Source organism: Pan troglodytes, chromosome 13 (genome assembly GCF_028858775.2).
Source record: "Pan troglodytes isolate AG18354 chromosome 13, NHGRI_mPanTro3-v2.0_pri, whole genome shotgun sequence".
Taxonomy (NCBI): Eukaryota; Metazoa; Chordata; class Mammalia; order Primates; family Hominidae; genus Pan; species Pan troglodytes.
In genome coordinates, this window is record NC_072411.2 from 133101279 (window position 1) to 133127547 (window position 26269).

Here is a 26269-nt window from a genome sequence, read left to right on the forward strand (position 1 = left end):
CTTCAAGAGAAAAAAAGCAGGATGTTAATCAGGGTTTCTCAACCTTGGAGCTATTGATATTTTAGACTGGATAGTTCTTTGTCGTGAGGACGGTCCTGTGCATTACAGAATGTTCAGCAGCAGCCCTGGCTTCTACCCACTAGAGCCCAGTGACACACACAACCCTCCAGCTGTGACAACTGAAAATATCTCTAAATGTCCCTGTTGAGGAAGGTCAAAATCGCCCCCAACCAGGAACACACACACACACACACACACACACACAGTGTGGTCCTAATTCTGTAAAAAACAGCACACACACACACACACGCACAGGCGTGCATGCTCGTATATACATAGACTACAAACTCTTGAAGAAAAATAACAAAATATTAATAGAGGTTATCATGAGTTTTGTCATAATAGTTGTTTTTTGTTCTTTATGCTTTTCTCTGCCTTTCAAGTTGGAATAGCTCTTACTTTTAAGCATTATTTTACAAAGCAATTTTGCTCCAAATAGATTTTCAAACATGAAATTTATGTTTTTATTCCTAGGAGAAGTGCTACTTGATAGCACTTTGCTGTTCTAATGTACTGTTGGATTTTTTAAATCTCTATTCATAACTAAGTGATGTTTTTTTCTTTTACTTGTCAGATTTTTGTGTCAGAATACATAATCTATGCTAAAATTAATTGAAGCATCAATGGAATTGGCAGTGCCTTTTGTCTGAAAGAACCATCCAGTTAAATGGTTGGGCTGCTCAGAGCTGTTTTTTGGAGATAATTGCTTGAGAACTTTTTCCAGTAGTTTCCTTGATTACAGGGTATTATCATTTTCTACTTCTTCTTGAGTCCATTTTGGCCATTTATACTTTTTCATAAAATCACCCACATCAGGGCATTTATATTCATTAGATAGGACTGTATAGAAAAATACCTTATAATTTGTCATATCCACTCTATCTATAGTTTTTTCTCTTATTTATTCATTATATTTTCCCAAGATTTGTCTCTTTCTATTGATTTTTTTTCAGAAGAACTGCCTCTTCATTATACTTATCAGTTCTTTAGATTTTCTATTTTCTCATTCATTTAGTTTCTTCCTTCTGTTTTTTGTTTTTTTTTTTAATTTGTTTTTTCTTTTTGAGACAGAGTCTCACTCTGTCGCCCAGGCTGGAGCACAGTGGCGCAATCTTGGCTCACTGCAATCTCTGCCTCCCAGGTACAAGCAATTCTCCTACCTCAGCCTCCCGAGTAGCTGGGATTACAGGTGCCCACTACCACGCCCGGCTAATTTTTGTATTTGTATTTATTTTTTTTTTTTGAGACAAAGTTTCGCTCTTGTTGCCCAGGCTGAAGCACAATGGTGTGATCTCGACTTACTGCAACCTCTGCCTCCCGGGTTCAAGCTATTCTCCCACCTCAGCCTCCCGAGTAGATGGGATTACAGGTGACCGCCACCACGCCTGGCTAATTTTTGTATATTTAGTAGAGATGGGGTTTCACTATGTTGACCAGGCTGGTCTCAAATCTTCTGTTTTCTTTAGGTTTGTTTTGTTGTTCCCTCCCTGGGTTTTTGGCTGTCAATACTTAAGTCATTTGCTTTATTTTTATTATTTTAATTATACATTCTTATTTTTTTAATTATGGATTTTTTTCTTTTTTCTTTTTCTTTCTTTTTTTTTTTTTTTTTTTGAGATGGAGTTTTGCTCTTGTTGCCCAAGCTGGCTGGGGTGCAATGGTGTGATCTCAGCTCACTGCCATCTCCACCTCCCAGGTTCAAGCAATTCTGCCTCGGCCTCTTGAGTAGCTGCGATTACAGGCGTGCACCACCATGCCCAGCTATTTTTTTGTATTTTTAGTAGAAACGGGGTTTCTCCATGTTAGCCAGCTTGTCTTGAACTCCTGACCTCAGGTAATCTGCCCGCCTTGGCCTCCCAATGTGCTGGGATTACAGGCGTGAGCCACCGCACCCGGCTAAATTATGGATTTTCACAAGGATTGCTGAGTCCCATTACCCATTTCCCTTTCTTCTTTAGTAATAGGAACTGATTTAACTGAGCTCATTGCTACCTAGTTTAAAAGACTACATTTCTCAATCTTTAGCTCTATAATTTTTCTAGTTTGACATCTGCCCCTTTCTTTCCTTTTGCTTTTTTTTTTTTTCCGGCAGAGTCTCATGCTGTCTCCCAGGCTGGAGTGCAGTGGCGCAATCATGACTCACTGCAGCCTCATTCTCCCAGGCTCAAGTGATCCTCCCACCTCAGCCTCCCAAGTAGCTGGGACTACAGGTGCACACTACCATGCCCAGCTAATTTGTGTACTTTTTGTAGAAATGGGGTTTTGCCACGTTGCCCAGGCTGGTCTTGAACTTCTGGGCTCCTATCCTTCTGGCTCGGCCTCCCAGACTGCTGGGATTACAGGTGTGAACCACCGCATTTTACCCGCCTCTGTATTTCATTCATGACATTTTCAGATATGTAAATATATCAAATTTTCCATCATGATTTCTTGCCTTTAGAAAGTGCCTACTTTATATTCACCAATGTTTTCTTCTAGCACTGCTATTTCCATTACAGTGAAATCTTCAGTCATCACTACTTTTATTTTAAAATTCTTGGCAACTGCAAAGTATTGGCTTTTCAAACCAAATTTTAGCATGATTTTTCTACTTGTCCGCAAAAGTATATTAGGACTTTGATTGAATTTACTTTAGTTTGAGCAAGGATTGACATTTTCATAATCTTCCTATCCAGAAGTATGGTTTGTCTTTCCACTTACTTAGCTTCTTCCCCTCAGCAGAATTTGTCCCTTCCTTTATATCGTTTATAAACTTGTTCCTAGGAATGCTACATTCGTAGTTGCTCTTGTGAAAGGGGTAATTTACCATCATCGTGCTTCCAGCTGCACGTTGTGATGGTGTGTGTCCCCGCAGCTGGGTGGCTGGGGCTGTTTGCAGACAGCCATTTTAGTAGAGTCCTTGCGGGTCAGCCTCCCCTTCCTGCAGTCCAGGTATCTGGAGAGAGTGAGAATCTCACGTGAAGAAGCCCCTGGGAGTAGGAATTGGTGGGGATAGAGATTCAGTCCCAAGGGTTATCTCTCCAGAACCAATCACTAAACCACCTCTCTCCAAAGAAGCTCTTTCCACCAAAGAATTTCAACATCACATCTAGCTCGGTGGCTCACCCTGAGACCACATGTGCAGCAGGATAATCAACGAAAGGTATAACAGAAGCTTCTGAGCTGACAATGAAGGACTCTCTTCCTCCTTCTGTCAGCCACACCTATCACCCATGGTGGCTCCTGTAGGAAACCCGACCTACCATTATGAAAATCTCACCTCCTCGTCTGTGAAGTGAACGTGACACATTAAAAATGAGATTCTGGAGACCAGCCACAGTGGCTCACCCCTGTAATCCCAGCACTTTGGTAGGCCGAGGCAGGTGGATTGCTTGAGGCCAGGAGTTCGAGACCAGTCTGGCCAACATGGTGAAACCCTGTCTCTACTGAAAATATAAAAAAATTAGCCAGGTGTGGTGGCACATACCTGTAATCCCAGCTACTCCGGAGACTGAGGGACAAGAATAGCTTGAACCTGGGAGCTGGAAGTTGCAATGAGCTGAGATTGTACCACTGCACTCCAGCCTGGGCAACAGAGTGAGATTTGATCCAAAAAAAAAAAAGAAGAAAAGAAAATAAGATTCTGAAGGCCAGGTGCGGTAGTTCATGTCTGTAGTCCCAGTACTTTGGAGGCTGAGGCAGGCGGATCGCTTGAGCCCAGGGGTTAGAGACCAGCCTGGGCAACATGGCAAAACCCTATCCATAAAAAAAGAAAACAAATGAGACTAAGTTCCCAGATAGGTATGTACTCAGCAGTGAGGTGCACATACATTCACTGAGGACACGTACCAGAATGTTTGTAGCAGCACTGTTGGTTATAGCCCCAAACTGGAAACAATCCAATTATCTATCCACAGTGGAATGGATAAACAAATTGTAGTACACGAAAGAATACCTACAATCATGAGAATGAACCAACTGCCAATATATTTTCAACACAGACTCTCACAACCATAGTGTTAAGGATGCCAGACAGAAGACAGCACATAGCATGAGCCTCATGAATGTGAAGTTTTAAAAAATAGAGAAAGCTCCTCAATGAACAGGAAATTAGGATAGTGGTTACTCATGGGTAAGAAGTGGTGATGGGAAGAGGAATGAGGGGCCATCAGTGGATCTGTTAATGTTCTGGCACTTGACCTGGGTACCTTGTTACATCAGCCCTAGGAAACTATTAGAAAAGGCATCTACGAAAAACTTGCCACTAAATTACATTCCTAGTGAAACAGCAAACACTTGCTCTCTAGGATCAGAAACAAGGTGAGGATGTTCACCGTTATCACATCTATACCACATTGTACTGGAGCCCTTACTCGTAATCCAAGAGAAAGAAAAGGCATAAAGATTGAGGAAAAGAGGTAAAACTGTCTTTGTTCTCAGATGATGCGATTATGTATATAGAAAACCCAACGAACCTATTTAAAATACCATGACTAAAAAATGAATATATACAGGTTGTAAAGAATACAAGGTCAGCTGGGTGCGGTGGCTCAAGCCTGTAATCCCAGCACTTTGGGAGGCCAAGGTGGGTGGATCTTGAGGTCAGGAGATAGAGACCATCCTGGCTAATATGGTGAAACCCCGTCTCTACTAAAACTACAAAAAATTAGCCAGGCATGGTGGCGGGTGCCTGTAGTCCCAGCTACTCGGGAGGCTGAGGCAGGAGAATGGCATGAACCTGGGAGGCGGAGCTTGCAGTGAGCTGAGATCGCGCCACTGCACTCTAGCTTGGGCGACAGAGTGAGACTCCGTCTCAAATAAAAAAGAATACAAGGTCGATTTTCCAAATTCCATTGTATGTCTATACATTACCAATAAAGAATTATAAAACGAAACAAATAAATGCAATAGCATCAGAAACATAAAATACTTGGACATAAATTGAACAAAAGATGTTCAAGACCTCTATATTCTCTATACTAAAAAGAACACAACATTTGTGAGAGGAATTAAACAAATGGAGAAATATACCATGTTCATGGATTTGAAATCAAAATTGTTGAGATATCATTTTCCCCAAAATTGGTTTATAGATTTAACATAAGCCCAATTAATACCAACAGATTTTCTTTTGTAGAATTTGATAAACCAATTCAAACGGTTATTTGGGTATTCAAAGGATCTAGAAAAGCTCAACAGTCTTGAAAAAGTCAGAGTACTCATACTGTCTGATGTTAATACTTATTAGAAATCTAAAGTGATCAAGACAGTGTGAAATTGGCATAAGGATAGAAAAAAATAAACTAATGTAACAGAACAAAGAGTCTAGAAATAAATCCATTAAACGTTGTCAATTGGTTTTTGACAAAGATGCCAAAACAATTAAATGAGAAAAACAAAATTTCTTAAATACTGCTGGGACACCTGTATAACCATATGGAAAAGAAATAAACCTCAATCCCTACCTCATACCTTACATTAAAAAATCAATTAAAAGTGGATCACAGACCTATATATGAAACCTAAAACTACAAAGCTTCTGAAAGAAAGAATATGAGAATATCTTCAAAATTTGAACATGGGTGTTTAAAGAATTTTTAGACAGGACATTAAAAGCACTAACAATAAAATTAAAATTTATACATTGAGCTTGATCAAAATTATAAATTTCTACTCATGAAAAGACAAAATTTTAAAAGTGAAATACCACAGTCTGAAAGGAAATATTCACAATGAATATACATGACAAAAGACTTGTATCCACAATATAAAACGAATTCCTACAAATCAATAATTAAAAGACAATCTAAATGACCAAAAGACTTGAGCAGACACTTCACAAAAGAAGATATACGAATGGCCAATACCACATAAAAAGATGTTCAGCATCATTAGTCATCAGAAAAATACAAATTAAAACCACAATAAAATAAAATTTTACTAAATACAATTGCTGAAATTAAAATAACTGACAGCACCAAATATTGGTAAGGTTGTGGAGCAACTGAAACTCTCATACATTGCTGGTGGGAGTATAAAATAGCACAGATATGTTGGCAGGGCTGTACTGAAATGGGGAGAGAGTCATGTGAATGGTCTGTCCAGATCAGGCAATAAGGGAGTGCAATTTCTGCACAGAATTTAAAAATGATAATAAAACTAACTAAAAATTGATCTACTTTACATCATCACAATGCATTCGCATTTCTAAACAATGTCAGTGATAAAATATGTCTGTCTTGTAGGGTGGGCCATTTCTACCTCATCCTCACTGATGCTATTTACTCAAGAGAAATTAAAACAAAAATACATGTAAAGAAATGTCCATAGCAATTTTATGGTGGAAGACTGAAGGCAACCCAAATGTCCATGTCAGGAGAATGGATAAACAAGTTGTAGTGTATTTTAAAAATGGAATATTACTCAGCAAGTAAAAAGAACAAACTATTGTGGATAAACCTCATAAACATATTGAGTGAAACTAGACACAAAAGAATACATGTTGTACAGTATATGAAATTCAAGAACATGGCCAGGCATGGTGGCTCACACCTGTAATCCCAGCACTTTGGGAGGCCAAGGTGGGTGGATCACCTGGGGTCAGGAGTTCAAGACCAGCCTGACCAACATGGTGAAACCCTGTCTCTATTAAAAACCTCCTTTAAAAAAATTAGCCAGGTGTAGTGGTACACACCTGTAGTCTCAGCTACTCGGGAGACTGAGGCAGGAGAATTGCTTGAACCCAGGAGGCAGAGGTTGCCGTGAGCCAAGATGGTGCCACTGCACTCCAGCCTGGGTGACAGAACAAGACTCTGTCTCAAAAAAAAGAAAAGAAAGAAAGAAAGAAAAGAAAAAGAAAATAAAATAAATTAAAGAACAGATAAAACTTAATCTATAGTGATGGAAACCAGAACAGTGGTTGCCAGTGGTGGTGGGGATTTACTGGAAAAGAATGGGAAGAAATTTTCTGGAATTATGGAAATGTTCTATATCTTGATTGGTTTGTTGGATACATGAATATATATCTTTGTAAAATAGTTTTTAATTTTACCTAAAATTTTTTAAAATTACCTTCAACACTTAGCTTTCAGCTAGCTCCTCAGTGGAAAAGAGGGGCCTCTGAAGGGGGCAGGTGGAAGTAGGGGAGGTGGAGCTGAAGATAGCTGCTGCTCTTGTCAGAAGAACAGGATCTCAAACTCACCCACTCCCTTACTCAGAGCATGTGATTGATGGAGCACACTTCTCCTTGAGAAGAACTCTGAGGACAATGGGCACACCCTTGTCTGAGCCCGTTACATTTCCAGAAAGCTAATCTACTGACCCTCTATGGATTTGTTACAACCGTAAGTCTTACATAACCAGTGCTTTAAATTGTAATAAACTAGATATCTTTGCAAACAACATTCAACTTCTAAATTTTGAGAAACAGGCAAATACATGTAAAAGTTCTCATTTCTGATTTTATTTTAACTAGAGACGGGGATCTCGCTATGTTGCCCAGGTTGATCTTGAACTCCTGGGCTCAAGCAATCCGCCCACCTTGGCCTCCCAAAGTGCTAGGATTACAGGCAGGAGCCACCGTGCACAGCCTGGGATTTTATTTTCAAAGTGAACTGTTGCAGGATTGATTCCAACAGCCCTTCCCACTGGAGCCAATCACACCGGAGTTGATGAGGGAAGGGAAGAGTTAGTGGAGAGGCCTCAGCCAAGAGGATCAAAATCAACGCAAGGAAGATGAGGACTGAAAAGCAGCTTGGAGATTTCAGCCAGGTGGAGGTGGAGGAATAGAAGCCAGATTGAGCTAGGATGAGTGTGGGGAGTGATAAGGAAATGGAGACTGAATTTTCAAGAGGTTTGGCTAAGAAGAAAATAAGATAAACAGGGTATCAAGTGGCGGAGGACGTGGGGTCAAAGAAGGGGTTTGTTTTTGTTTTAAGGCTAATACGAGCAAGTTTCAGAGCTGATAGGAAGAGCTGGAAGGTTAGGAGGCGGGGGCTGATGGATGTCTCAGGTGTCTGATAGGAGGGGAGGGGTGGAATCCTCATCTAGAGAGTGGCTGGAGAGAAAAGACAGACGCCTCTTCCACGGCGAGTGGCAGGAGGAGCAGTGGGCAGAAGGGCAGCTGTGGATGGGGGCGGATGTGCTGGCAGGCAGGAGGGCGTTCTTATGTTGGTAGACATAAGCCACCTAAAGCCATGGCTTCCAGATTCTCAGCAGCTGAGCTGCTGAGAGGTGTGCAGCAGTCTGGAGAGGGCAGGATGTGGCCGTTGAGAGTGTGGACAGAGTGACAGAGCAGCAGTTCCCAAACCTGAGTGTGCATCAGAATCACTAAGGGCTTGGTGGGCACAGAACACACCCTGAGTTTCGGAATAGACATAGAAAGGGTTTGCCTTCCTAACAAGTTCCCAGGTGCTGCTGGGGCTGCTGGCCAAGGTCCTTGCTTGGAGAATGACTGGTTAAAGAAGCCACAGCTGTCCCACCCTGCAGCTCCAAGGGGACCGCTTTGCATGGCTGCCACCATGCCCCTCCAAGAGGAGGTAGCATGGTGGTCCCAAGGGGCATGATGGTATCACTTTCACCAACAGAACTTAGCAGTCCCTGAGCAGAACCTGGAACCAGAAAGGGGGACAGGAGAAGCTCTGCCACTTGGGTAAGATGCAAGAACAGAACAAAGAGGATTCAGGTGCTGGCAAGAATGGCTGTTGGACTGAGCTGAGGGCTCCTGGCCCAGAGTCACTCTCCTCACTCCCAGTGCGGACTCTCATTTCCCTGTCACTTGTCCACATCCTGTGTCTTTCCAGTTCCCACCCAAATCGCCTGTCTTGCATGGAGCCTGGGCTGCACCACGACTGCATTCACCCTGCTGTCCTTCCCTGAGTCCACAAAACTCAGTATGCGACATGGACCTCCCGCAGCCTCCTGGCTCCCCTTGGATTATTGACGGGCTATACTATACTCCATCAAATATAAGATGCTATCGCTTGTGAAAGACATTACTTAATCACTGCCAATTATAATCATAAAAGATATCTTGATTCTCAAGATGTTAAAATGTGAAGAAATGTGTTTCTTAGAATCCATGGAATATGGATTCTTGAGCATCTACCAGAGCAGCAGCTCTGAACAGGTGATCTGCAGAGCATGGTGCCCCCCAAGACCCATTCAGGGGGGTCTCCAAGGTCAAAACTATTTTTTGCAACAATATAAGACGTTATTTGCCCTTTTCACTCTCATTCTCTCATTAGCGTGCAGTGGAGTTTTCCAGAGACTACATGTGTGATGACATCGCTTTGATGCCCAATGGAATATATGTATTCTTGTGTCTTAAAACTTTCTGAGTTTTAGTTTCTAATATGGGAAATGTTGATAGACATAAGCCACCTAAACAAAAGCTCTTGGGGTCCTGAAACCAAAAAATTTAGGAATCACTGCACTAGGTTGTGCGCCCAGCACTTGGCCGGCACTGAGCCCATGGTCAAGGGTAAGGAGAGGCCCGAGGGGGATGTGCACAGTGCTGAAGGTGCACAGGAAACGGACTTATCCCAGCCGGTCTGGGAAGGCCTTCCAGGGGAAGTGGGGTGCTCGCCTGCCAATCTCAGGCATGTGGATGCTTCACCCAGGTGGCCCTGTCTTGCTGACCAGAGATTTGTGCCAAACCAGCTCTGCGACCCTGGGTTTAGTCATGCTACCTTCTGTCACTATTAACATGAGGCTAATGTGTAGATCACAGAGGCTGTAATGAAAATCAAATAATTGAATGCACGTGAAAGAATGCCACTCATAGAAGGTTTCACATGACCACATCCTTGGTGGCTGGGTTGTGTCTTGGGCATCTCTGTTTTCTGCCACAGAGCTTAACACAATGCTTGGCACAAAGGGGTGCTTGGAAAACACTGAGTGAAGGAATGCATGTTGGGGGTGTGGCCTAAGCAAGACGTGGAGCTTGCCTTCTCCAAACACCAGGGTTCCCATCGGATCTGGAGCAGGTGATGAGCGGTAGTCCATAACACCTTCCTCTCTGGCTCTGTGCCAAACCAGATTCCTCCTCGTCTCCTCCAAACCATCTGTCTTCTTCCACCTCCCCATTCCCTCCCCCAGTTCCCCAGGCTGGTGGCCTTAGCATCAGTTAGACTTTCTTCTTTCCCCACCTGTCTGTCCTCAAGGCTGCTAGGTTCATCCAAGATCTGAGCCAAGATGTCCGGGTCTGGGACGTGGGCGCTAAGGGCCCAAGGCAGCTGCAAAAGACCTGACAGGTGAGAAGAGAGATCAGTGGAGGACCCCGGACTGTCCTCAAGAAGCGGACGGACTCCTCTGCCCTCCACTGGCAGCCCAACAGCAGAACCAAAGCGACCATTCAGCACAACCTGCGTGTGTTGCTGGGCGCTGTCCCTGGCCCAGTCTGGACCAGGAGCAAAGAGGAAGATTCAGGGCGTTAGTGCCAAGAGCAGCCATCCCAGCAACAGAAGCCCCTGCTTCCCCAGTACCCGTGATACTTGGGAGGAGCAGAGTCTTGAGTGGAACCCGAGCCTCTGACACCCGCCCTGGGGGTCTTCCCACCACTCTCGCCAGGGTCCTCCTGGATGAGTGAGACAAGGGCAGTTCAGGAGGTCACCCAATAACTGAGGTCGCAGCAACACGAAGGAGCCAGGGAGCAGGGGCGGCCTTCCCTTCTCCACTCCAGGCGGCTCCAGCGTGCACCCCAGGGCCCCCCAGGAAGGTTTTGCAGGAATAAAGAATGAAGGCAGAAGCAAGATGGAGGATGAAGGAGGCGTGGATGGCTTCAGAAGGCAAGACGGAGGCAGCAGTTTGGCGCCTGTCTCAAAGCCTCCTCCCCGCGCCAAGGACAGGTCGGAGGAGGGGGGCGTGGGGACAGGTAGAGCGGAGGCTCCAGCGTTTCTAAAGGGGAAGACCTGAAGTGGGGCAGGAGAGACGGGTGAGTTGTCTGGAAGCTGCATTTGCCTGGCAAACACTGGGTTAACAAAGACTTGCGTTGCGGGGATGCTGGCCTTGGAGAGGGAATGCGAAGGGATTATGCTACGGAGAACGGATCCGAGCGTGACGGCTGAATGAATGAGTGAGCGAGCGAGTGAGTGAGTGACTGTGCGAGCGAGCGGCAGAAGGAACTCCGACCCGCCCCAGGTGCGGAGCGGCGCGCCCGGCAGGGGTCACTGCGGGCCCCGCGGGCGGGAAGGGGGCGCAGGCGCGGCGGGCGCCGGGGCCCTCCCGCGGGGACGGGGCGGGGAGGGCTGGGGGTGGGGTTAGAGAGAGGGACGCGAGCGGGATCCAAACTTCCGGTGCCTGCAGAGCTCGGAGCGGCGGAGGCAGAGACCGAGGCTGCACCGGCAGAGGCTGCGGGGCGGACGCGCGGGCCGGCGCAGCCATGGTGAAGATTAGCTTCCAACCCGCCGTGGCTGGCATCAAGGGCGACAAGGCTGACAAGGCGTCGGCGTCGGCCCCTGCGCCGGCCTCGGCCACCGAGATCCTGCTGACGCCGGCTAGGGTGAGAGGGTCTGGGGCTCAGGCGGTGGGGCGGGGGACCCAGGCGCACGACCCAGGCGCGCCCCGTCGGCCCTGGGGACTGCCCGAGGCGCGTCAGGGCCCCAGAGCCCGGGGTGGAGCAGGGTTGGGAAGTCTCGAATGGTTGCTTATCCCAGAATGAGGAGGGGGCTTAAGTCCCGAACTAAAGCGGCAGCCAAAAGCTGAAGTCCGAAGAGTGGGAGGCGTCTGGTTCTGGTCTTCAGGTGGAGAAGTGCTCGAGGTCTCTTCCAAAAGTGGGGGCCCCCTCGCCGCCTTATAGGGGGAGGGGGCTGGTCCGAAGAAGTTCGAGGAATGTTGCTGGGGGGGTACGCGTCTGGTTCCAATCAACTGGGAAAGCCGCGAGTCGAGTCCCCAGGTGGGGGATGGGAGGAGGGTTAGACGTAGTTTTTCCAAAGTAGGGCGGTGGGACCTGATTGGCTGGGGAATTGGGGGTGGGGGGTCTGGTACCAACGAAGAGGGTGGGGCCGTTGATTTCCTCCGAAATTGGGGGCTGCGAGGGACAGAGGATGTGCTGCTGGCCTGCACCGGAATTGACAGACCAGAAAGTGATGAAATGGAAATCAGCCAGAACCGACGGGGCTGCGGCCTCTGGATGTCGGGGGTCCGAGGCCGGGCGCCCCCTTCCCACCCCACGCCCTGCTGTCTGGGCCTCCCTGCTCCTCTCTCTTTTCTCCATTCCCAGCCTCTCGCTGGGCTGTCCCCCGACCCCACGGGGAGGGCTCCCAACTGCCCCAGTGCCCTTGCATCCTGGGTCCCCGGGCTCTGTGCGCGTTCCCCCACCCCTGTCACCCCCCTCCCCCACCCCTGTCATCCCCCTCCCCTACCCCGGCTTCCTCCACTTTCCCTCTGGCCGGGGGGAGAGAAGGCATTTCCGCCGTGGAAAACTGTCTGAGCTGCGTGCCTTGTGTCCAGGAAGGGCCCGCAGGGGGCAGAACGCGTGGCGGGCAGGGACAGGGAGGGAGGGAGAGCTGGCCCAGCCAGGTTTTATTGTGCCTGGCAAAGGTGTCTACGTGGGCGCCGCCCCCAGCGGTCTTGTGGCGCACCAAGCCCATGTCCTCCCCGCCTCCCCACCCCGCATTGAGGCAGGACTGAGAAAGTCTTTGTCCACTGACTGCTTCCCCACTTCCAGATGCGGGCTTCTGAAGAGTCTTCCTGAACGCCTAGCCCCCTCCCCAGGTTTTGTGGCTCAGATTCAGTCTTGCCTGAGGCATTAAGGGGCCTGCAGAGGATGACCTGGACCCTGGAGGAGGGGGCGCCGGAGAGGGCCGTCAGAGTTGGGTGTCAGCCTGGGCAGAGACCCTGAGTGAGGAATGCCAGGAGACTGAGAACCCCCTGCCCTTTTATGGTGGTCACTGCAGCAACCAGTGGCTCAGAGCCACAAGAGTTCAACAACCACCTAGGCGAGGTTGGGGGTTGCTGTGCACCCCATCAGAGCAGCTCCCCCCCTTTTCATCTGAAGCTTAGGTGGAGGGGGCGCTCCAGTTTTGAAGAAGATGGTTCTGCAGCTTTAAAAGTTTGCAAGGGGTTCTTCAAGACTCCTTTTCTTTGGAAGGGAAGCTGCCCTCCACTCAGCCTGGAGAGGGGCAGGGATGGGGGCAGGAGGCAGCACGCTTGCCCATCTCTTTTCCTAGCCACCTCTTCCTGGAGATATTTGAGGAGGGAGGACCAGGTCAGACAGTGGGAGGGTGTTATTCCAACTCCATCAGAAGGCCCCCCAGATTTTGCAGGAGCGGCACATTCTCCAGCCGCAGCCTGCTGATGGCATGGGTTTGGGCAGTCTGACAGAGACCTGCATCTCGGGGCATAACTGACATCCTAGCTTCTGGCTTCTCATCAGGCTCTGAAATTGAGCGTCCTTTCTTCCCCCTCACCCAGCATGAAATGGAAATATCAACATCTTCCTGTGTGCTGTTTGTAATGGCCTTGAGCCTGCTGAGAACCTCCTCCCTCAAACTTTGTTAGTTGGGCAGGGTCCCCTCCCTCTCTAATTGGCAAGGGGGAGCTTAGGACTATGCGATCTGGGGAAAGAATTAGAATCCTGGCATCTTTAGGACAGAACTGCATGTTAGTAAACTTTCACAGCTTCCCAAGGCCCTGGCATGGTGCAGAGGGACTTTAGGTGTTGCAAGTTGGCTCTGCCCATCACCTGCTAGATTTGGAGCCTTGGAAACAGTTCACTTCTGCGGGCCTCCTGTTGCCCCACTTGGCCAACCCGCACATTTCCTCCTTACCCAGTTTCTGGCAAGGAGCCAGGCCTCCTCTCCTGCCCCCAGCAGTGAGCAGGCAGGAGGCCCATTTCTCAGCTGTAGCTCAGTGAGCCGAGAGATGGCAGCCAGGAGGCTGCTTTCTCAGGGCAGGGCGTGTAGATTCTGTCCCGTACTGTTGGGGATGCCCAGGAAAGCTTATTAAAACGTTTCTTCTGGCTGGCAGTGACCCCAGAACCCTCCTTGGTGTCTGAACTGGACTCCAAAACAAGATTTATTTTATTTTATCTATTTTATTATTTTATTTATTTATTTATTTTTTGAGACAGAGTCTCACTTTTACCCAGGCTAGAGTTCCGTGGCACGATCTTGGCTCATTGCAACCTTCACCTCCAGGTTCAAGTGATTCTCCTGCCTCAGCCTCCCAAGTAGCTGGGATTACAGGCACCTGCCACCATGCCTGGCTAATTTTTGTATTTTTAGTAGAGACAGGGTTTCACCATGTTGGCCAGACTGGTCTCAAATTCCTGACCTCAGGTGATCTTCCCACCTCAGCCTCCCAAATTGTTGGGATTACAGGTGTCAGCCACCACGCCCGGCCCAAAACAAGATGTAAAAAGTGATCCGCGGGAGGAGCACTCGATGAACAGATGATTGTGCGTTGGGGCAGTTCTTGACCTGTGTCCAGGCCCGGAGTGAGGGCAGGGTGGGGGCAGGGTGAGGCGGCAGGAGCACCCTCTCGGTGGGCACTGCCCCTGCTTCTGAGCAAAAACTGCAACACAAGGAGGATTTTGTCTGTGGACCTGAGACTGGAAGGAAGTGCCTCAGTGGGCCAGGGAGGGATGGGGGTGGGGGCCAGCTGGGCTTCCAGCTGCCCAGCCTCCCCACGTGGTGTTTTGACTCTGAGATAATGAGGAGCTGGGACACTGCCAGCTTGGGAAGTGGGCTGGACCGGAAGCACCCCCTGGGACAGCAAAGCACTCCCTCACAGCGCCAACTGGATCCCTCTTCCCCTTTGGGGGCCCACTGGCTGGCCATGCCCCTCTTAGCCCGCCCCTTCTCCCCACACCCTGCCTGTGCCTGCATTCACACACACACACACACACACTTATGCACACACATGCACGCACAGATGTGGGCATGTACAGGCTCACAAGCTGGGGGCTGCAAGGGGAGAGAAACAAGTTAAATACAATCATCTTCTTACCTCTGTAATTTTCTCCTTGGCATTTGCCTTTGATTAATGGTCCTGTGTCACCCCCTCCCCAGCCTGCATACCTGGGGATCAGATTTCAGTTTCCTAGTGTGTCCTGGCCTCAGGCCCTTGGCAGGAGGAGCTGGGTCTCCTGGAGTGGTTGGGGGAAGGTCCCGTGCCAGCCAGGAGGGCAAATCTGGCCAGCTTAGCCCTACCCCAGTGTCCTGATGCCCACTGGCCAAGAGGGCCTGGCCCGAAAGGACTTTGTGAAGCAGCGGCCCTGCTCCATCCAGGTCCTTCCCTGTGGCAGCGTGGGGACTTTCATGGCTGTCGTCCATTCCTGGGATTTGGCGCCCCGGCAGGCCCCACGGTGGCTTCTCTGCTTTCCTGCCGCTACTCTCTCCATTCCCTCATTTCTGCTCTCTTCTCTCAGCAGTCCTTGCATGTTTCAAGACCGTCAGCAGATTGCCAGTGAGGATGAGTTTCTCTTAGTGTGGAGAAAAAATGTTTATGGTGAAATCACAGAGGCACAACCTGGCCAGCCCCTCTGTCCACCGCCCCACTCTCTCCAAGTTCCCTCTCCCCATGAGGGCTCTTCCAGCAGTGAGCTTTTGTTGTCTGGAGATGCCTTGACTATCAGGGATGGAAGAGAAGAGGGAATTTGCCTGGCCCAGCCAAGCCGAGAGCGCATCTGCACAGATGCTGCCCGTGGGGCCTGCAGTCTGGAAGGGAGGACAGGAGAGTGATGGGGACCCCTGACCCTGTTGGCAGATGGCATCTGTGCCTCTGGACCGACTGGGCTCTGTGTGCTCAGGTGGACAGTTTGCCCACTCTCCTCTCCCCCAGCTAGGCTCTGTCTTGAACACATACAAGACACACACACTCGATGGGTGCCCTGGCCTCTGTGGTCTGGAGCCTGGGAAAGAAAGCTGCTGAGGACCAGGAGAGATGTGGGGGAGGTGAGATGAGACTGCCTCCCCAACCCCCATCTTCTCTGTTCTCAGCCTGGGCCTCAGGAGTGCGTTTCTGGCTGCCGAACCCCTCCAGGCAGGCTGCAATCTGCAATCATCGTTAAATCGGCTTGCAGTTAATTTGGACATTGTTACTGGGGGATGGGGCCGGGGAGCTCCCCTCCAGCTGTGGGGGTCTGCCGAGTTAATGCTACAGTTGGCTGGTTTCCCCCTGATCATTTTGGCCCTGGCTTTGGTAAATCATTTAATGAGTGCCCCTGTGGGTCTCAGTTTAAGCCTGCAGGGAGAGGCCCAGGCCTCTCTCAGGTCTCTGGACTTCCGGCTCATGCGCCCTTCGCTCAGAGAGCTCTGTTGCCTTGGAAACAATATGCAATATTTTTCTACTTTCTAAATGGGAGCCCCCCTCCCCAGATGCCTCGCTGTCAGTAACTGCTTCCTATGGGGAGCAAAATTTTTCTGGGTCCCCAGCATGATAGGTGGTGCGGCTGGGGTCTCAGGAAGGCGGGCCATTTGGCCATCTTTCTAGTGAGGTGGGCACCAGGGATCCCAAGGGGCCAGGGCTCTGGGTTGAGCCCAGGCTCCCTGATGCCCCACTGTCCCCAGACAGGTGTAAATACCCCGAGATCACAGGCTGCTTTGAGGGCCAAAGGGACAGTGAGGGTTCCAGGGCTTTGGGGTTTGAGCCTCAGTGTTGATTGGGCACAGTAGGCAGAGGCAGCGCTAGGGCGGGATTTAGGGGTTCTGCCTCTGTGTGGGGTTTTACGGAGGAAATGCCTTCACCTCCAAGCAGGGACATCTGCGCTTTCCTGTCTACTTCCTGGTAGCCTGTAATGCTGCCTTCTGCACTTCTGCTCATAATGGTGCCTCTGAGGGTTTGGCTCTGCAGGCTGGAGGGGAGCTGGGAGGGTGGCAGCGTGGCTGAGCCCGGGTGTGTGCTGGGGGGCATCAGCAGGGCCATGAGAGAGAAGTGCCCACCCGCAGTCTAGGTAAGGTGGGGGATCCCCAGCCTTCACAGTGGGGGGTCTTGGCAGGAGCCCCTGCCCTTCTCAGCCACACCTGCCACTGCTGCTCTTCAGCTGGGGCCATGGAAGCCTCACCTTCTCCCTGCTCTGTCTTCTCTAACCTCCCTCGGTGGGGCCTCCGAGCCCAGCCCCTCCCCCAGGACAGGGAGACACGGGACCCAGCTTGAGTTCTGCAGACCAGCATTAAGGCGGAAAGGCGAGGCTGCCCTTTGCCATAAAGCTAACTGGCCTCACCTTGTCGGTGAATTTGATTTGTGGAGCAGGCCCTCGGGCTCTCCCATGTAGCGCTTTGACTTTTTTTTTTTTTCCTTTTCTGTCTTTCTGGTCGTTAGCAATCTCACAAGCTAGCTTCTCTGGTTTTCCAGAATGCAGAAGCAAAAGTCTGGCCACAGTGCAGCCTCAACAGCTGTCCACAGAGTCAGCCCTAAAAAGGAAAGGCTCGGCTGATAAAGATCTGCTATTTTTATCTAGCACTTGATCCTTTACAAAGGGCTTTTAGGTTCTTTGTCTCGTTTAATCCCAGCAAAACCCCTGTCACGCAGAGTCTGTTCACATTTTGCATGGGAGACCCGAGAAGGGGGAGGTTGCAGGGCCCCGCTGGGCCTGTAGCCCCACTTGACCCCTAAATACAATCTGAGCCCTGGTTTGTTGTGTCCTGAGGGCAAATTTCCCAGCTGCTGTAGGCAGCCTGGCCTGTGTCAGGGTCAGCCACCTTTCCTTAAGACCTGCTCAGGAGCGCCAGAGGGGCAGGAGGGCATCCCTGGTGCCTGGTTTGCAAGAGCTCCTGGGTGGTTCGATCCCTGGGAGATGCCAACAGAAGGTGTCACCCCCGTCTCTTGCTGCTCCCGGGAGTCCATTGGAAAATCAAAGCCATTTAGTCCCGACCTCCTGTGGCCAGCAGCTGTCCCTGAGGGCCCTGTGCACTGTGGCCATGCCCGTCACTTGCTGGTGACCTTGGTTAGTGCCCCTGGCTGCTGAGGAGATGACAGTGGGTAGGTGGTCCATATGATCACGGGACCCCTAAAGCAGGGCAAGGTGGGGAGAGGCCCCGGCCTCCTCATGGGCCAGGCAGTGCGGGCAGTGGTTTGACCTCCCACACCCGCCCAGCAGGCTCCCTTGTGGGAAGACTTGAGTGTGAGGGTGCAGGACAGGCAGGGGCACCCCATGGTGAGGATGCTGGGGGCCTGCTGAGCTGCTCACGCATGTCCGCAGTGAAGGGGGGGGGTCCTCCAGACGTTTTCTGTCCTTTTCCTAAGCAGGGCAGGTCACACCCTCAGCTCCCCAGGGCCCAGGCCCCACACTCCCCTGTGCTCTAAAAGGGTGGGAGGTGAAACCTGAGGAGCGCAGCAGGCGCCCCCAGGGCAGGACCCCTGTGCTGTGCTGAGAGATAGGGCCTGTCCTGAGTCACTTAGGCCTGAACCACCCCCCTCGGGGGGGAAGGGAGAAAGGAAATCTGTTCCCATCCCAGAACGCCTGGCTGGAAAGGGCCTGAGAGGTCACTTGGTCTGACCTGCTCATTTTGCAGATGGGGAAGCCGAGGCCCAGAAAGTGCTAAGCAGGCAGGTAGTGGCAGAGCCAGAATGAGAAGCTTCAGGCTCTGGGGCTGGATCCCCTCCTCTCCCCAGTACTGCAGCAGTCCGCAGGGACTGACCTCTAACCTCACTCTTGGCCGTATGTGGACACCACGGAGGAAGGACTAAATGGTGAACATTGGAGGCAGAGACTGGCCCCGGGGCTTTTGCATTATCTCCAAGGGTGAGCAAGGGCCCGGGGGAAGGCATAGGTAGGGAGAAGAGACAGGAAATTGACCAAGCTCACCTGGCCGGCTCTCGTCAGCGCTCTGGGTAAAGCAGTTTTGTTGAATTTTATACTCACACACCTACGTCTACCACCCCACACATGTGTGGCCTGGAGATGGGTTAGGTTGGCTGCTTGGCAGCCCTGCAGCTATGATCTTGAGCCCAATTCTGGCTCCCAGAGCAGATTTTTCCAGGATCCTTCTAGCCTGGCCTTCCGGACAGCCACATTTCTCTCCTGGCAGGAGCTCCCTGGTGGATGGAAGCTTCTGGGCTTCATCCTGTAGCTGTTACACCACTTGTAACAGCCTGCTTGACTGCTGGTCGGTGCCTGTGGGGGGCCAGTGTGGATTGCAGGCCTAGAGCTCCCTGGCTGGGGACAAGCACCCATGCCCAGACCCCATGGGGCTCCTGGAGCCCCTGCCCCCATCAGTCACAGCCTCCTTGGTGGAGTTGAGCAGCCTTTACACAGCCTGCCCACCTCCCATTGTCCTCATTTTAGTCTGCCCTCTGCATCTTGGTTTTAGAGTGGATCTTGTCACTCCCCAGCTCAAAAGCCTTCCCAGGCTCCCCATTGTCCAGAGCAGCGGCTCCCAGCCTGCCTGGTGTGTCTCAATTCCTATAGAGATTTCTAAGTCCCTAAAGTCACCGAAGCCAGGTTGGCACATCCCCTATCTTCTGTTTGAAAGAATATACCATGGTCACGACTGGTATAAGCAAGAGGCCTAAGAGCTCAGATAACTTAAAATGCACCTGCTGAACCCACTGCATCCCTTTCGGTGGCTTCCAGGTGTGTCTTGGTTTCTCTTTCGAGGTGTGTCTCCGTTTCTCTTTCGAGGTTTGTCTCGGTTTCTCTTTAGCCAGGACGAGTCTGGGCGACCCTGGTGGGCCTTCCTTTCCCTTCTAGGTGTCATCTCCTTCCCTCCCTTTCCCCCAAGACTCCCTCCGGGCCCAGCCAGCAGGTGAAGCCTGACTTAGGGAAGGGGGGATTTCCAGGGGAGGGGCCCTGGCCCCCACTGACCCAGCATTGTTATCCACAGGAGGAGCAGCCCCCACAACATCGATCCAAGAGGGGGGGCTCAGTGGGCGGCGTGTGCTACCTGTCGATGGGCATGGTCGTGCTGCTCATGGGCCTGGTGTTCGCCTCTGTCTACATCTACAGATACTTCTTCCTTGCGCAGGTGAGGGGCCGGGCCAGGTGGGGGCAAGGCCTCGAGAAAGGGTCACGTCTAGAGAGGCATGGGGGGAAGTGTCTGCAAGAGGGCAGCAGGAAGCCCTGGACATGCCCTCAGGTGGGAGCGAGTGCCCGGCCAGCCCACAAGACTGGGGTGCCCCCTCCTCCTTGGGGCCTCCTTGGATGCAGGCCAGTCCCACCTTTAGCCCCTTGTCCTGGGGAGCCAAGCATGAATCCAGGTGACAGCACTGGTCCCGCCCCACAGGGTCACCCTGGGGAATTCTCACCAGAAACTCAGATCTGGCAGAAACTGGAACTGTGATCCCCCTCCACAGCTCAGACCCTGCACCTGCAGGTCACACTTTAAGGCTGACCTAACTGTGCTTATGTATGGACGTTTGGGTTACCAAACAAGAGAGGGAGAGGGGTGGGTACAGACAGTCTCCACCACCTCCTTCCAGAAGCAGGAGGGTGTCCTTGCTGCCACCTATCACCCCCCTCCCGGGAGACCTGGGCACAAAGCTGGGCCAACCCAGACCTGGGAGGGAGGGAGTGTCACTGTGTGCTTGGAAATGAAAGTAGGTAAATTAAAAGGATAAACCTATGTACAACTCACAGAGAACCTCAGGGTGACAAAAAGGTGGGACTTGCCAGTCATTTATGACCCAAGTGACCTCCCACTCCTAAGCATTTAACTTTGTTGTCCCCCAGTTTTTCCACGATGGAAATTGCTGAAGAGTTTGCATTCATGGGGCTTTCCCCTTGAAAGCTCAGCTCACATACACCCATCAACTTTCCTTTTTGTGTAGCATCCCCCTGCTCCGCCCCACTCCCTCCATGGCCTGCGTCCCTCTTGTTCCAGGGTCCTGTGTGGGACCTTCCCACAGGCCTCTTCCTGTTGTGGCCCTACCCTAGGACCTGGGCCAGCATTTCCTGGTCTCCTCTGTTCCACCCTCGACTCACACCCTTCTCCCCACACCCCAATTCGTTGTGTGGACACCTCCCAGCAGCCCCTGGGTCTGTGCCCTGGGACAGTATTCGGGCTTTCCAGCCACTGTGGGATGCAGCCCCGGAGCCTCGCCTTCCCTGGGCTCTCATCCCTGCACAGCCCACAGGAGCCCCCCATGCTGCGATGACGCATCCTCCCTGGAGAACTTGCACTGAATCAAACAGACGGTGGAATCCTGCCGATCCCAGGCCAGGCAGTCCCAAGCATGTATCTACAGGCCCCTCCAGGAGCCCCCTCCAGAAGTAAGAGTGGGCAGACTGGCCCGCCCGGCCATTCAGTTGATGGGATCGCGCCAGGCTGCCTGGCCTCCCTTACTGATGGAGTGACTGGACTGGCCCACCAGACACAGTGTCTCTCAAGGTTTCTCCAAGACAGGGGTCAGGGATGTCCAGGAAGGGTGATGGCACTTGTCCGAGGCTGGATGTGGAGGTAACCGTGATAGGGGCATGAGACTCTTAACAGTGTTGCCTCCAGCTCCACCTCCCCACCCGCCATGTTAGGCCCCTCCAGGTCTGCAGGCCAGGACAGCAGGTGACAGGAAAGGCAGGCGTGCACAGGCATAGGTGCCCAACTCTTAGGTTCGTCCTTGAGGACCCCGTGCCAACCCCAGGCTCTTTCTCTGGTGTCTGCACCTCTGTGGAGGGCACGGAGGTGGCCAGGTCCTAGTCCTGCTGGGCCACCCCTTTTCCCAGTCACAGACTCAAGGACTTGGAGGCCAGAAGGGACCTTAGGGATCATCATGCTTTACTGATGGGGAAACTGAGGCCCAGAGAGGTCTGCCACCTAGGACCTGGCAGACCCAGCTCATCCTCCCTTCCGTTTGTGAAGCTGGGAAGCGCCTTGCCCAAGACTCAGCCCATCTCCTCACTGGCAGCCCCAGACCCTGACCTGATGCCCCACCATCTCAGTTTCTCCATCTGCGAAATGGGTCTCACAGTCCCTGCTCTTCTTGCTTCCGCAGGCTTTTGGGGCATGTAGCGGATGGGTAGGCAAGAGGGGGCCTTGCGGAGTGCGTGTATGACCAGCCTCTCTGACTGTCTGTCTGTCTCTCTACCTTGCTCAGCTGGCCCGAGATAACTTCTTCCGCTGTGGTGTGCTGTATGAGGACTCCCTGTCCTCCCAGGTCCGCACTCAGATGGAGCTGGAAGAGGATGTGAAAATCTACCTCGACGAGAACTACGAGCGCATCAATGTGCCCGTGCCCCAGTTTGGCGGCGGTGACCCTGCAGACATCATCCATGACTTCCAGCGGGTGAGGCTGGCCAGGGCCTGGGGGTGGGGGGTGGGAGGGTGTCCCGGGGACTCAGGGCAAGGGGAGCAGGGATGAAAGGAGACTCCTCGGAGTACAGCAGATGTCTACGGTTAGGCTTACCAGGGTCTTCAAGATGCTGCTTTTCTCCTGTTAGCAACAATGGTTCTTGCTGAGTATGAAGTAGCCGAGGCTGATTTTCTCCTCAGCCTCCTGCCAGCTGCACGCTGGCTGTCATGGCAGGGCCAGTGCGTTGTATCGAGGGGTAGTACATTCACCATCGAGTGCATTGCGTGTACAGCTCAGCGGGTCTCTGCAGAGTGGGTCTCATGCGTATTCATGTAACCCCCATGGGTCCTGGGACGGGGCATCTCTCGCTGGGGTCCAGGCTGTCCCAGGAATGGCTGGCCCTCACAGGTTTCATAAATGCACAGCTGGGATGTTACCATGTTCCCCAAACCTCAGCTCTGTAAACATGAGAAGAAGCTTTATAACAACAGAGGTGTTTAGCAAACCGCTGCTATTTTCCTCTATCATGTGGCACCTTCTACAACAGGCTAAGAGAAGACCAGGAAAAGGGAGTGCCCGCCCAGGTATTGAGGAGTCTGGAGTGGACTCTGCTCCTGAAGGCCCAGGGCCCCAGGAAGGCATGGTGGGATTCCTGCCCCTGCTGGCCAAGGTGCTTTTTTTTTGGAGACAGAGTCTCGCTCTGTCGCCCAGGCTGGAGTTCAGTGGCACGATCTCAGCTCACTGCAAGCTCCGCCTCCTGGGTTCACACCATTCTGCTGCCTCAGCCCCCCGAGTAGCTGGGACTACAGGTGCCCGCCACCACGCCTGGCAAATTTTTTGTATTTTTAGTAGAGACAGGGTTTCACCATGTTCGCCAGGATGGTCTCGATCTCCCGACCTTTGATCCGCCCGCCTCGGCCTCCCAAAGTGCTGGGATTACAGGCAAGAGCCACCGCGCCTGGCTGGCCAAAGCTTCTTGCAGCCCTGCCTGGGTCAGCTGTCACCTCCTGGAGAGACTGACCCAACCCCTTCTCCTGCCAGGGTCTGACTGCGTACCATGATATCTCCCTGGACAAGTGCTATGTCATCGAACTCAACACCACCATTGTGCTACCCCCTCGCAACTTCTGGGAGCTCCTGATGAACGTGAAGGTGCGCAGGGGGTTGGGGGGGATGTCTGCAGCGTCCTGTCCCTCCCTTGCCCCCTGTCTCATGGAGGCTAGGTCTGAGGTACAGGAAGTTCCTGTGTCGGGTTGGGGGAGCGAGAGACATTGCTGGCACCGGGGCCCTGTACCCAGATTGGTCTCGCCTCTGCTATCCCCCTGCTTCCACATCTCCAGAGTCAGTGCCCCGAGACCGGCTTCCTTAGTGTTCAAGGTTGTACCCTGGGTACGGACTCGTGCACACGCCATAGCTCCTGGCAGCACAGGCGCAGGCACCGGGCACAGGCAGGAAGTGCCTGAGGACATCAGAAGGGCCAGCCCAGGGGCCTCTGGAGGAGGGAGGTGGGCTGGCATTTCGGGCGAGGGGTTGGACGAAAGCCTGAGGGGCTGACTCACTGCGGCGGCCACCTTGTTTTGCAGAGGGGGACCTACCTCCCGCAGACGTACATCATCCAGGAGGAGATGGTGGTCACGGAGCATGTCAGTGACAAGGAGGCCCTGGGGTCCTTCATCTACCACCTGTGCAACGGGAAAGACACCTACCGGCTCCGGCGCCGGGCAACGCGGAGGCGTGAGTGGCTGGCTTCACCCACAGTAGCCCCTGTCCCGTGCCCCAGACCACAGTTATCTTCACGCCTAGCCCAGCTGTCAGAGAGCTCAGATAGCAGCAGCAATAACAGCTAGCATTAGCAGAGCACTTCCATGTGCCGGGCAATGCTGTGTGCTCTTTATGACCTCTTAAGAGTGTAAGTCATTCTCATCCTCATTATTATTTTCGCTGCCCATTTTAAAGATGAGGAAACAGGTGCAGAGAGGTTAACACCCCGGAGGTCACACAGCAGGGAGGTGGCAGACGTGGGCAGGCTGACTCCAGCTTTCGAGCTCTCCCCATTTCTCATTGTGCTCTTTGGGTGAATCTGGGTGAATGGTGTCACTTCCTGGCCCTCCTGTGGCTCAGGCTGAGGCTGGTGGTCTTTGTGACTCAGCCAGGATGCAGGGCTCACTGGGGTTTTTCTGTTTCCTCCCAGGGATCAACAAGCGTGGGGCCAAGAACTGCAACGCCATTCGCCACTTCGAGAACACCTTCGTGGTGGAGACGCTCATCTGCGGGGTGGTGTGAGGCCCTCCTCCCCCAGAACCCCCTGCCGTCTTCCTCTTTTCTTCTTTCCGGCTGCTCTCTGGCCCTCCTCCTTCCCCCTGCTTAGCTTGTACTTTGGACGCGTTTCTATAGAGGTGACATATCTCTCCGTTCCTCTCCAACCCTGCCCACCTCCCTGTACCAGAGCTGTGATCTCTCGGTGGGGGGCCCATCTCTGCTGACCTGGGTGTGGCGGAGGGAGAGGGGATGCTGCAAAATGTTTTCTGTGTCCCACTGTCTTGAAGCTGGGCCTGCCAAAGCCTGGGCCCACAGCTGCACTGGCAGCCCAAGGGGAAGGACCGGTTGGGGGAGCCGGGCATGTGAGGCCCTGGGCAAGGGGATGGGGCTGGGGGGGCGGGGCGGCATGGGCTTCAGAAGTATCTGCGCAATTAGAAAAGTCCTCAGAAGCTTTTTCTTGGAGGGTACACTTTCTTCACTGTCCCTATTCCTAGACCTGGGGCTTGAGCTGAGGATGGGATGATGTGCCCAGGGAGGGACCCACCAGAGCACAAGAGAAGGTGGCTACCTGGGGGTGTCCCAGGGACTCCTGTCAGTGCCTTCAGCCCACCAGCAGGAGCTTGGAGTTTGGGGAGTGGGGATGAGTCCGTCAAGCACAACTGTTCTCTGAGTGGAACCAAAGAAGCAAGGAGCTAGGACCCCCAGTCCTGCCCCCCAGGAGCACAAGCAGGGTCCCCTCAGTCAAGGCAGTGGGATGGGTGGCTGAGGAACGGGGCAGGCAAGGTCACTGCTCAGTCACGTCCACGGGCGACGAGCCGTGGGTTCTGCTGAGTAGGTGGAGCTCATTGCTTTCTCCAAGCTTGGAACTGTTTTGAAAGATAACACAGAGGGAAAGGGAGAGCCACCTGGTACTTGTCCACCCTGCCTCCTCTGTTCTGAAATTCCATCCCACTCAGCTTAGGGGAATGCACCTTTTTCCCTTTCCTTCTCACTTTTGCATGTTTTTACTGATCATTCGATATGCTAACCGTTCTCAGCCCTGAGCCTTGGAGAGGAGGGCTGTAACGCCTTCAGTCAGTCTCTGGGGATGAAACTCTTAAATGCTTTGTATATTTTCTCAATTAGATCTCTTTTCAGAAGTGTCTATAGAACAATAAAAATCTTTTACTTCTGACCTTGACTTGAGTGTGGCTGGAGGGGAGATGGGTGTAGGAGGGGTGTTCCGGGCAGAGTCGAGGAGCTGGACCTCGGGAGCAGCAGGCAGGGAGAAGCCTGCAGACCTTGACATCTGGCCCCTAAAGAGCTGGGCATCCTGGATTCAGCCAAGGAGTGTAGGATATCCCCTTCGTAGCACCCTGGATCTGAGCCAGGTAGAGTTCACACTTTCCGGGTGAGGAGGGGAACAGGGCTGGGAGAGCTTACCGACTCGCCCAAGGTCATGCTGCTTTAAGTGCCTGTAAACCACCCTGTAATGTTCTACCTGGCAGATGACATCATTATTGCATGTCCTTAAGCACAAGGGCGGTGTCCTATTCTCCACCACGTCTGGACAATTTGTAACCATTCCTGGAGGATCTGAAGTGAGGTTTGGTGTGATAATCACAGGGTCACATTCTCCAGAGAATTCTGGAAGCGGCAGGAGAGCTGGCCAGAGCCATGTCTAGCTGGACCCCAGAGGTGGGACCTATATCCTGCCCTGGGGACCAGGATGAGTGCCCACCCACTTGGTGCTGTTAAGCCTCAGTACCCAGTGAGGGCCATAAAATACTCAAATTAGTGCAGACACACCTTGTTCCCAGATCCA

The 26269-nt window shown here is 52.1% G+C and overlaps 1 protein-coding gene across 2 annotated transcripts; it reads left to right on the top strand.

Annotated features, from left to right (window-relative positions):
• The first annotated feature begins 10598 nt into the window (after positions 1 to 10598).
• Positions 10599 to 25639, top strand: ITM2C (integral membrane protein 2C). 2 transcript variants are annotated; one of them, XM_016950680.4, is made up of 7 exons: positions 10599 to 11178; positions 11344 to 11539; positions 19806 to 19946; positions 22012 to 22200; positions 23248 to 23358; positions 23790 to 23940; positions 24398 to 25639. In XM_016950680.4, the coding sequence occupies exons 2-7, from the start codon at positions 11420 to 11422 to the stop codon at positions 24487 to 24489; spliced, it is 804 nt and encodes a 267-aa protein (XP_016806169.3). In that variant the 5' UTR covers positions 10599 to 11178; positions 11344 to 11419; the 3' UTR covers positions 24490 to 25639. The 2 variants fall into 2 exon arrangements, with proteins under 2 accessions (XP_016806169.3, XP_016806168.3); XM_016950679.4 differs by lacking the exon at positions 10599 to 11178 and having other exon boundaries at positions 11248 to 11539.
• Positions 25640 to 26269: the final 630 nt, after the last annotated feature.